At 41.1% G+C, this 12,664-nt stretch overlaps 1 protein-coding gene across 6 annotated transcripts in view; it reads right to left on the bottom strand.

Annotated features, from left to right (window-relative positions):
- The window catches only part of foxp1b (forkhead box P1b), a 495,107-nt gene that overhangs the window by 51,556 nt on the left and 430,887 nt on the right, over positions 1 to 12,664 (bottom strand). For 5 of the 6 annotated variants that reach the window (XM_078414505.1, XM_078414506.1, XM_078414507.1 and 2 more), the window contains 2 exons: positions 8,778 to 8,861; positions 7,185 to 7,238 (listed from right to left, as the gene is read on the bottom strand). In XM_078414505.1, the coding sequence (XP_078270631.1) occupies positions 7,185 to 7,238; positions 8,778 to 8,861 (138 nt within the window). The remainder of the gene's footprint in view (positions 1 to 7,184; positions 7,239 to 8,777; positions 8,862 to 12,664) is intronic. The other variant, XM_078414510.1, reaches the window with a different exon arrangement.

The raw sequence follows: 12,664 nt of genomic DNA, 5'->3' as shown, positions 1-12,664 counted from the left end.
GGACATACGTTCATGTGATAGGGGCAGAATTAGGCCATTCGGACCATCGAGTCTACTCCGCCATTCAATCATGGTTGATCTATCTCTCCCTCTCCTGCCTTCTCCCCAAAACCCCTGACATCCATACTAATCAAGAATTTTTCTATCTCTGCCTTGAAAAATATCCATTGACTTGGCCTCCACAGCCTTCTATGACGATGAATTCCACAGATTCACCACCCTCTCACTACAGATTCACCCACCCTCCTCATCTCCTTCCTAAAAGAACGTCCTCTAATTCTGAGGCTGTGACCTCTGGTCCTAGACTCTCTCACGAGTGGAAACATCCTCTACCACATCCACTCTATCTAAACCTCCAACTTGGACCCTCGGATATTTTTCACACCACACCCAATCATCTTGGTTGTTTATGGTGAAGCAGTAGCAATCCATGTGAGGAAAACTACTCTCCAAACTCAATTTCTGGCTGGAGTTAATAGAAGCCGGTTCAAGTGAAATACAACAGAAGATATATTTTCAAAGTCTTTAATCACATGCAAAGTTCATTCACATCAAACCCAGGTAATTCTAAATGGTCTGCAATTTAAATATAATCACACGCTGAGATGTAGTAAATGTGGACTCAGTTGACAAAAAACTTAACTCATTAATGAAATTATCTTCATTTTCCCCCCTTTTTCCTTTTTGTATATGTACAGAATTGGCAGTTTGAAATATCACATGAGGCTCCTGACATTTTACCCTAAGTATTCAAATCTCAGTGCCACACATACTTGTTCTGTTTCAACTGGACACGGTGGTGCAGCGGTAGAGTTGCTGTCTTACAGCGCCAGAGACCCAGGTTCAACCCTGACTACGGGTGCTGTCTGTAGGGAGTTTGTACATTCTCCCCGTGACCTGCGTGGGTTTTCTCTGATATCTTCGGTTTCCTCCTACACTCCAAAGATATACCGGTTTGTAGGTTAATTAGCTTTGGTATAAACATAATTTGTCCCTTGTGCGGGGATCACTGGTCGGTGTGGACTTGGTGAGCCAAATGGCCTGTTTCTGCGCTGTAGCTCTAAACTAAACTAAAATAAATTAGTAAAAATTAGTACCGCATAACAATATTAAATGTGCAAAAGTGATTCTGATAGGACCACCTACTATGACCATAGCAGCCACCAGTTGGGTTAGTTGAGTAGCGACCCTAAATTCTGCATATTTCACATGACAACTTTACTGGTGTTCTCCCAGCTAAAATCGTTTATTTGTTCTATTTATAATTTCCATTGCTTTCCACTTAGAAACAGAGCTTTGTACTGTGTTCTGGCAAGCATGCCCATTTAGCAAACCTGCCCGTGATGATCAAACCACTCTCCTCCCCCCACAATTAAAACGAATCCCCAGTGAAAATGGCAATATAAAAATGTTTCTGAATAGAAAAAGCACGTCACTGAAGGGAAATTGTAGGTGTGGGAGCTTATAATTAAAGATGAGAACAATCCAACTTTCCTTTACTAATGCTCAAGATGAAAAAGGGTGCATTAAATCTTACAGGGAAAACATAAATATACACGTCTGAAAGTTATACAGGGCAATAACGCTCAGTACTCTGGTAAATGATCTTACTTAAAATCTACATTACACACGGACATTGGTATTTAAAATCTAGAACAACAAGGCAATTGGTAAATTTTAGTGAAAAACGATCTCTATTTGCCATTTAGGAAGTAATGTTATATTCCAATGTGATTCATTGGAATATAACATTACTTCCCAAATGGCAAATTTTTCACTAAAATTTACCAATTGCCTTGTTGTTCTAGATTTTAAATACCAACGTTATATTCCAATGTGATTCATTGCAATATAACATTAGTTAGTCCATTCTTGAGAAAACAATTTTTTTCACATTCTTTAAAACAATTCTACGTGCAAAATACAAACCCTGATTTATTGACCTACCAATCATTTTAATCTCCTCCGGATCAAACTAGTGAAACATTTCCAGGAGGAAGGACAGAGATCCTTTGTTTAATAATTTGTTAAAAGGGGATAGCTGTTTACTTTAAATGCCTTGGCACTTCACAATTGCTGTGATTTAATCTCAATCTACGGAAAAAAAAATAGCAGTTTAAAAATTATATCTGGATAACTGATACCCACTGGCTTCATCCATAATCACACCCACGACATCTTCCCAAAGGGCCTTGTGGTCTACTCCTGCTCCTATTCCTTATGCTCACATCTAAGTCCAACTCCCACTTCAAATTCCATTCTCAGAAAACGACAAGCTGCCATTGCCCTTTAAGATTCTTTGATTGTTTAGTTTAGTTTAGAGAAACAGGCCCTTCGGCCCACCAAGTGCGCACCAACCAGCGACACGAGGGACAATTTACATTTATTCCAAGCCAATTAACCTACAAACCTGTACATCTTTGGGAGGAAACCGAAGATCTCTGCAAAAACCCCCGCAGGCCACGGGGAAAATGTACAAGCTCTGTACAGACAAGCACCCGTAGTCAGGATCGAACCCGGGTCTCTGGCGCTGTAAGGTAGCAACTCTACCGCCGCGCTGCCCGGTTGGTTCCGGTCGTAATCATTGCAAATGGGATTATGTCTTATTACATGCTTGAAAATCCAACCTCTGGCGAAAGAAGCTAGACTTTGGCGTTAATGGATCAAACCATGTTAAATGACAGCTTGCGCAACTGTGGCCCTCTGTATGTTTAGTCAAAGGCAGATGTCTAAGACAAGCTACTGATCAGATATTCCCTGGACCTCTTATGTATAATGGTGACCCAACCCTCTTGTGCTGTTCACACGCTCTGCATCTACAGATTACCACAAAAATATTAGAGGTCTTTAATATCAGAATTTGGAGGTCCAAGCCACAAACTATCCAAGTTCACACTCAGAGGTCTGTTAAGGGGGGATTGAGGGGGGATCTTATAGAAACGTACAAAATTCTTAAGGGGTTGGACAGGCTAGATGCAGGAAGATTGTTCCCGATGTTGGGGAAGTCCAGAACAAGGGGTCACTGTTTAAGGATAAGGGGGAAGTCTTTTAGGACCGAGATGAGAACGTTTTTTTTCACACAGAGAGTGGTGAATCTGTGGAATTCTCTGCCACAGAAGGTAGTTGAGGCCAGTTCATTGGCTATATTTAAGAGGGAGTTAGATGTGGCCCTTGTGGCTAAAGGGATCAGGGGGTATGGAGAGAAGGCCGGTACGGGATACTGAGTTGGATGATCAGCCATGATCATATTGAATGGCGGTGCAGACTCGAAGGGCTGAATGGCCTACTCCTGCACCTATTTTCTATGTTTCTATGTAACATAACTAAACTATAAATCAAAAGTAATTTGGGATATTTTGAAGAAGTAATAATCCTATTAGAATTAGAAATCCTATCTCTTTAATGAACATATATGAAATAAATAAATGGTTACATTTAGGATTTTGCTGGAGATACATTTAATAATCTTTTCTCATATAATTAAATTTAACATAAAATGCTATAAAGTATTGCAGGAGAATCCAAGCTGTGTTTGGTTATGGAAAGTGTGTGTAAAAAAAAGACTTTATATGTTCAGTTCATTGTCACATGTACCAAGGTACAGTGACAAGCTTTTGTTGTGTGCTAACCAGACAGCAGAAAGACAAAAACATGACCTTATATGACATTGTAAAGGGTTAAAAAAAGGCTAAAGAGAAAATTGATAGAACAGCCCATCGTTGAAAATAAAAACATTCAAGGCAAACTCAAAGTAAAGCTAATTAACAAACACACCAAGAAACAAAGAAAAATGCAAAGGGTTACTGAAAGACTTGTAAAAGAAAATAACTATGAATTATTGTCACGTGATAAAAGGCATTCCATTTCTGCAACTTTGCTTAAAATTGCACTTAATAACTTATTTAATCATAAGTAAATTTAACCTACAAATTCCCTGAAACAGTGTGGGATAAACCTAAACTGTATTTGGTTATGACATTGCAAAGAATGACAAAGGATGGGCAGAACAAGCAATGTTATAGGTTGGTTCTATAATTTCAGCAAACACTTGTAGCATTGCCTATCCGAGTGTTTTCTTTTAAAAGTAATTTTGTGTTTCTCCTTAATGTTTAAACATATCATTTTAATAAACTAGATGGATTATAAAACAATTAAAGAAATTAATTGTAAAAACCTTCATTATTCATTAATTTAACTCTTACTATTTTTCAACACTTGTAAGATTAATAATGAAATATTCTCTTCGAGGCATCATATTTACACTCAGAATCAAATTTAATGGATTGCATCTTTTGCTGCAATATTTTATATTATTACTAAATCAATGATCGTTGGCATAGATTATACAAAAATATTTTCCCTAATTATGACTATTACTGAGATACAGTGTGCATTTTTTTACTCTGTCCTACAATGAGCCACTACCTTGTCATTATCCAGCATCAACACATATTGAGTGAAGTTGCAAGTGGCAACTCAAGGCCCAGTCATGCTCAATTAATTCTCATATATTGATGTTGAATGATACTGCTGCTGGCTGGATACCTTCAGAGACTGCCTAATACGTGTTTCAAGCAAGAAATAAGGTAATCTTTCCACCATAATTGATTTGTTCATTTACAGAATTACAGGAGTGGAGCAGAATAATGATCATGATGTAATCTGCCACCTGTTAACATTAAGTGGAATGACCTTTCGCATGAACACTATGAGAAGTTTATTGAACTCCACGGTAAATCCCCATTCTGTCTTACTGCCTTTTGCATTCCCTTCCGCTCCAGGCCCAAAAGTGGTTCATTCCTTTCCACCGGCCCAGTTCCTACTCCTCTTCATCAGATAATTTCAGATGGAAGTGCTACCTAACAGTATAGTTCCTGACTTCTGCAATCCACTTGAGGTCAGATGCCAGCTTCGCGTCCAGTAGCGGAGCTGAAGGGCCGGATACACTTTGGGTCAGGCCAGTCAGCCTAACAACAACCTCACCTACCCAGCCAGTCCTACCCATGAGTAAAAGGCCGCACGGTGGCACAGCGGTAGAGTTGCTGCCTTACAGCGCCGGAGACCCGGGTTCGATCCTGACTACGGGTGCTGTCTGTACAGAGTTCTCCCCGTGACCTGTGTGGGTTTTCTCCCGGTGCTCCGGTTTCCTCCCACACACCAAAGACGTGCGGGTTTGTAGGTTAATTGGCTTTGGTAAAGATTGGAAATTGTCCCTAGTGTGTAGGATGGTGCCAGTGTATGGGGATCGTGGGTCGGTGCGACTTTGGTGGACCAAAGGGTCTGTTTCCACATTGTACCCCTAACCTAAACAGCTAAAAATAAGAACGCATTGGAGGTTATTTAGCCCTTCACATCTGCTTCAATAAGATTAGGGCTGATCTTCTTCCCAGTGCCAGTTTTTTTTTGGCATGATCCCTACATTCAATGATTTCCATAATAGATAGAACTCTATGGACCTCTGACTTGCATGTGCTCAATGCCTTGACTTCTGCAGCCACATCCCCCTCTGCCAAGGCATAAGGAAGTCAGCTCCACAGATTGACTGCTTTCTCTCAGAGAGAAAAAAAAAATCTCCTCAGTTTCCTGGATACTGCCCCCTTGCTTTGAGACTGTGATCCCTGGTTCCAGATGCCCCAACCCGAGAAAACATGCGCTCAGCATCTGCTCTGTCAAACACATTGTAAGGACCTTCCAACGAGAACAGAAACTGAATGGGATTGCTGAATTTGGTAGGAAAGGTAAGTAAAGGTAAATGCTTCAGTCTTTATTTCAGTCAGTAGAACACTGAAAAAGTCTGGTCTACCCCAACAGCTGCTGACGACCTTCTACCGCTGCACCATAGAGAGCATCCTAACACATGGCATCCCTGTGTGGTACCTCAGCTGCACGGAGGCAGAAAGGAAAGCTCTTCAGCGGGTAGTCCATAGAGCTCAGAGGACCATCGGAACACAGCTACCAGCCTTGGAGGGCATCTACAACACACGATGCCTCAGAAAAGCCACCAGCATCCACAAAGACTCTTCACACCCCTGCAACAGCCTGTTCGAACTCCTTCCATCGGGCAGACGATACAAGGCCTTCTACGCCCGCACCTCCAGACTCAGGAACAGCTTCATCCCCAGGGCCATAGCTGCTATGAACCGGTCCTGCTGAGCCGGATGGTCACATCGCACAGTGATCCGGCACAGATCTACTTGCACTTTATTCTGTCTTAAAACTGTTACAATTTGTTTCGTTGGGTTGTTGCTGTTTAAATTAATTAAATTATTGCATCGTATGGGAGGCGCATTCCCAATCTCGTTGTACCCCTGTACAATGACAATAAAGATATATTGTATTGTATTGTATTGTATTTTTTATTTTAATACATCTAGTAGTTCCATTAGTTTTATTTTTTTTCATTATTGATATCTACTTGATCTGGTTTAAAAATATCAGAAGGTCACTGTCTCAACATCCACTGGTTACTGTCACATGTGGACCATTCTACTTTGCAACATGACCATGACAATAAGGACCCCAGCCCAGCTGTGACCGAATGAGTTCTCATTCTGGGCGGCACAGTGGTGCTGCTGGTCGAGCTGCTGCCTCGCAGCACCAGGAGCCCGGGCCTGATCCTGATCTCGGGCCCTGTCCGTGTGAAGTTCGCACATTATCCCTCTGACCTTGTGGGTTCCTCCGGGTGCTCCGGTTTCCTCCCACATCCCAAAGGCATGGGGATTGTAGGTTATTTCGCCCTCTGCAAATTGCCCTTTGTGCAGGGAGTGGGATAATACAGAACTAGTGTGAAGAGGTGATTTGTAGGAAGGAACTGCAGACGCTGGTTTAAGCCGAAGATAGACACAAAAAGCTGGAGTTACTCAGCGGGACAGGCAGCATCTCTGGAGAGGAATGGGTGACGTTTCGGGTCGAGACCCAGTGATGGATGGTTGGTGCGGACTCGGTGGGCTGAAAGACCTATTTCCATGCTGTATCTCTAAACTAAACTAAATGTGGAGACAGAAGAAGATTCTGTGACAGTGAGAGTCATGAGCTGGGATGGAGGGTGCAGTTAAATGAGGCAAAGATAGGGCCTATCATAATCCTGCTAACTGCATTTTGGGGATCAAAAATATATATGCAGGTGGTTTCACGTGCACGATTGTATTACATTTTAGCTGTAAGGTTACAAATGATTTATTTACCTTATTCTTTGGAATGGTCAAGCACAGCTCCTTGATTTTAGGCATCAGAAAAATCTTAGAAAAAAAAATTAAAAATTGTATTTTCACTTTTTTTTTCCATTTATAAAAGACGATTTTTTTTCCCCCTTCTACTGCAGGAATATTTCAAAAATATGTTTTCTTCTTTTGACAAAGAGGGTCAAACGGCCTTTTTTTATGAGTGCTATTTACATTTCTCTATGATGCAGTAATGGGAAGTACTCTCTCTATCGGTTGAGCGGTGCCTAGGAATTGGACACATTTGTGCAGTTTTTATGCAAGATTTGCACTTAAGAGCCATTACCCGCAGGTTAAATGGTGTTAGTGATCTTTTCCAAGTTGATTAGTGACCGTTGGAAAATTGGTCTCGGCAATTCTAAGACAGATTCACCTTAATGTACCTAATGCACATCTAATCATGCTTTCTGATGCACAGTGGCCATCACTACGTTGCCGTTAAAGATGTGATCTATGGCCCCATATTTCACTCACGGGGAAACAAATTCTACACACACACATCAAAGTCACATTAAGTAAAGAAACCCCACTGCAACATCAATGTTTTCCCCACAGCCTCCACCAGAACAGTTTCTCCGTCTGCATGGATCACTGACCGAGATTGCAGCATCTCTCTGTTGTTGCCACTTACTCAGTGCAAGATCTTGTGATAACTATCCTCTTGATGAGTCTCTATCTCACAGTGGTTTGGGCCACATGACAGGGGGGGTTGAGGACTTCGACCAGTAAATAGTGAGACAAATGCCCAAACACACAGAAGGTACCATGTTGGCCATTCCCCGCCATTGTCCTCTCATCTCTTATCCTGTCGTATAATGGCCTATGCCTTTGTGATCTGTTCAAAGAGGTCAACACAGCAATAATATATGAGCCGCAAGCTCTGCTGGCAGCATCCAGAAACATGAAGGTAACTTTTTTACATGTGGTTCAAGTTGAAAACAACTTAAATAACATTTAAAAACAGGTTTATTTTTAAACCCGTTTCTCCATTTGTGTGGGTTGCCCGTTTAGGCTGTTATCCTACAGCAGCCTGGGTTTAGCACTCTTAAATTTCTAGCAAAGGTGTGCAAATACTCTGAATCTGATATCCTGAGTGCCAGGTAAAGTATATGCCTAGTGTGCCACACAGAAAGAAAGGCAGGGACTGACATTCAATATTGTCCTTCATTGGATAAGTTATGTGCAGTTGAGGGGAATTTAACTTGGAATTTGTAGTCGAGATCATTAAATATTACAACTCAAGTCACTCGAGCACTTCTAATATTTCTTACTTTTTTGTTGATAAGTATATTAATTCACAACTCCAATGGCACAGTCATCAGTAGGCTAGAAGTTTTGTGATCAAAAATCTGCACACTTGTGAATTTTCTGATCGCCATGTCTTCATAACAAGATACATTAAGCGATGACATTAAAGGTATTGCAATACTACATCAAGAAAAGGTGAATATAAAAACCCTTCAAAAGCAAGAAGAGACAAAGTTGGATGTATGTAACAAAGTGATAGGTAAATCATTTCACGCAATTATCTCCATATCCCACAAGGTCACAACTTACAGGCTGAGGAGTTGGTTTTGGTTCAGTTGATTTCACATGGAGGTGTGTCATCATAGCTTGCAAGCGTTCTTTGTCTTTTGCAAGCTGCAGAAAAAAATACATGTTAAGATTCCCCAGTAAAACCACAACAATCAAAAACAACAGCTTATATACTTATTAATCATCCTTAGTGAAACTTTCAGTCTCGACATCAAACCAATTGATTTGGTTGAAACAAACTGGATTTTTAATAAACCAAAATTTAGTTAATGCATTGTTTAAAAACTTAAGATCTGTAGGCTTAACACATTACATGTCTACAGATAGTGAGTTTATATAAGTGGCAAAAGTATGGTCATATAGATACCTCCATAGCAATAATTTTGTTAAACACTGTACATAATGTATCTTCCAGATAATTTTAACTTTAAGATTGGTGAGTGCATTAAGCAGGTGGTGGCATTTTATATACGCTACAAATTACCCTTATAATGAAGTGAATGACAGTGGCTGACCCCTTATGCACATTTTACACATAGCCAAAGTTGAATTTGGCAACCCGTACCTTATATGCAAGTCAGAATTGATAAGCAATTAGATATACTTAGTCCAAGGCTCACATTGTTTAAAACAAAATAAATGTTCAGTGCTGCCTCTAATTTCAAAATAGATGCAAGTGAAGATGAAAATTCTTGTTATTTTAACTTTTGCCTTACTATGAAATATTGAAAAGGGTATGAAGATTATCCCAGTCAAATAGGCAAGGCAGGAGCAACATTTTTATAGACCAGTATTAAAATTATCAGGATAAAATACATATGCAGCTAAACACTTCACGGGAAGTACTTTAATCTGTGTTTTCAGAAGCAATTTTGTTTCCATCATTAATCAGAATAGAAATGTTTTAACAGCTCTTAAGTGTGTCATTATTATTTGAATTAATGCACACTCTAGCACATATCTGATCTTTATTTGCCTGGCATGCATAAAATGCAACTGTTTTATTACTGCTTATGGAAAACGTTCAGAACTTATTCTGCCCTTTGTACCTTGCAACTTCCTGTTCATTTACCTCCGAAAGCATAACTATTTGAGTTGTTCCGAAACTCATGCACATATTCGTCTCGTTATGGATGAGGACAGTAATGCCCATGCTCTCCAGTATTTCAGCCACGCTAACAATTAGTTTTAAATGAATGTTTAATACGGACTATTCATGGCTGGTAATAACACGCATGTGGAACAACAGCACATGTTGTGCAGATGCTCAAGGAAGTTTGGGGTAAATTGCAAATATGTGACGGACTTTGACAAGCAAATATTGAAGTAATTGAGTTTGACGGAAACAAGGGCCATGAATAAATGTTTTAGCAGCAATACGGTGGAGGAGGAGTTTCAATCCCACATTGACATTCTAAGCTCTCCCTTGAAAGAAATCAACCACTACTTCATCTGGGATTCCAATTATTTTGTGTGCTTCTTTAATAGCCATTAATCCACAACAGGAATTTAAAATTAACTAATTAACAAGAAAAGCACGCAGAAACACCATGGAGTCAACGACTTTAATATATGGGGCTTCTCCATTTGTTGCATATCAAGCCCTCTTATTTATGCCAGTTTTCAATTAAACATGTTACCAATGCGGGCGAACGTGAAGATTTGGCCAGTGGCAATTATTTTCTAGAGTACATTTTCTTACCAAATATTATTCACAAAATGTAGAATAGAATTTTTTTTTCTTCACAATAATAGTTACTTCTTGCTACTTTTTCATTCGGTTGAATTGATTCAACAGAGTCCACGCTGACCATCGATCACCCTTTCACAATAGTTCTGAGTCCACTGAGTCCTACTGTGTCTACTCAGTCTGATGAAGAGTCTCAACCCGAAACATCACCTATTCCTTTTTTCCGGAGATGCTGCCTGACCCGCTAAGTTATTCCAGCACTTTGTTATAGACCGTCTATTATAGACCAGTTAGTCTGACATCAGTGGTGGGGAAGATGCTGGAGTCAATTATAAAAGACGAAATTGCTGAGCATTTGGATAGCAGTAACGGGATCATTCCGAGTCAGCATGGATTTACGAAGGGGAAATCATGCTTGACAAATCTACTGGAATTTTTTGAGGATGTAACTAGGAAAATTGACAAGGGAGAGTCAGTGGATGTGGTGTACCTCGACTTTCAGAAAGCCTTCGACAAGGTCCCACATAGGAGATTAGTGGGCAAAATTAGGGCACATGGTATTGGGGGTAGGGTACTGACATGGATAGAAAATTGGTTGACAGACAGAAAGCAAAGAGTGGGGATAAATGGGTCCCTTTCGGAATGGCAGGCAGTGACCAGTGGGGTACCGCAAGGTTCGGTGCTGGGACCCCAGCTATTTACGATATACATTAATGACTTAGACGAAGGGATTAAAAGTACCATTAGCAAATTTGCAGATGATACTAAGTTGGGGGGTAGTGTGAATTGTGAGGAAGATGCAATAAGGCTGCAGGGTGACTTGGACAGGTTGTGTGAGTGGGCGGATACATGGCAGATGCAGTTTAATGTAGATAAGTGTGAGGTTATTCACTTTGGAAGTAAGAATAGAAAGGCAGATTATTATCTGAATGCTGTCAAGTTAGGAGGAGGGGGAGTTCAACGAGATCTGGGTGTCCTAGTGCATCAGTCAATGAAAGGAAGCATGCAGGTACAGCAGGCAGTGAAGAAAGCCAATGGAATGTTGGCCTTCGTAACAAGAGGAGTTGAGTATAGGAGCAAAGAGGTCCTTCTACAGTTGTACCGGGCCCTGGTGAGACCGCACCTGGAGTACTGTGTGCAGTTTTGGTCTCCAAATTTGAGGAAGGATATTCTTGCTATGGAGGGCGTGCAGCGTAGGTTCACTAGGTTAATTCCCGGAATGGCGGGACTGTCGTATGTTGAAAGGCTGGAGCGATTGGGCTTGTATACACTGGAATTTAGAAGGATGAGGGGGGATCTTATTGAAACATATAAGATAATTAGGGGATTGGACACATTAGAGGCAGATAACATGTTCCCAATGTTGGGGGAGTCCAGAACAAGGGGCCATAGTTTGAGAATAAGGGGTAGGCCATTTAGAACGGAGATGAGGAAGAACTTTTTCAGTCAGAGGGTGGTGAAGGTGTGGAATTCTCTGCCTCAGAAGGCAGTGGAGGCCAGTTCGTTGGATGCTTTCAAGAGAGAGCTGGATAGAGCTCTTAAGGATAGCGGAGTGAGGGGGTATGGGGAGAAGGCAGGAACGGGATACTGATTGATAGTGATCAGCCATGATCGCATTGAATGGCGGTGCTGGCTTGAAGGGCTGAATGGCCTACTCCTGCACCTATTGTCTATTGTGTCTATCTTCACAGTAGTTCTATGTTAACCCACTTTTGCATCCACTCCCAACACAATAGAGGCAATTTAGAGAGACCAATCAACCTACAAACCTGCATGCCCTTGGGATCACATTCACATTATAGGAGTAGAATTAGGCCATTCGGCCCGTCCAGTCCACTCCACCATTATAACATGGCTGATCTCCGCCTCCTAATCCCATATTCCTGCCTTCTCCTCATAACCCTTGACACCCGTTCTAATCAAGAATTTGTCTATCTCTGCCTTAAAAATATCCACTGACTTGACCTCCTCCACAGCTCTGTGGATGTGAAAGGAACCCCAAGCGGCCCCAGGGAGAACATGCAAACTCCACATAGATAGCACCCAGGGTCAGGATTGAACCTGGGTTTCTGGCGCTGTGAGGCAGCAGCTCTCCCAGCTGCAGCACGCCCATATAATTTCAATGACTGCAACTTCAGCATCACAGTAACTGCTTGCCATTGCATTCTTAGTTTCTCTCATCGATAATCGAACATATTGTCCAAAAGCCATCCCCTTC

This window comes from Rhinoraja longicauda, chromosome 17 (assembly GCF_053455715.1).
Source record: "Rhinoraja longicauda isolate Sanriku21f chromosome 17, sRhiLon1.1, whole genome shotgun sequence".
Taxonomy (NCBI): Eukaryota; Metazoa; Chordata; class Chondrichthyes; order Rajiformes; family Arhynchobatidae; genus Rhinoraja; species Rhinoraja longicauda.
The sequence above is the reverse complement of the archived record's forward strand: the minus strand, read 5'-3'. Positions and strand labels throughout refer to the sequence as shown.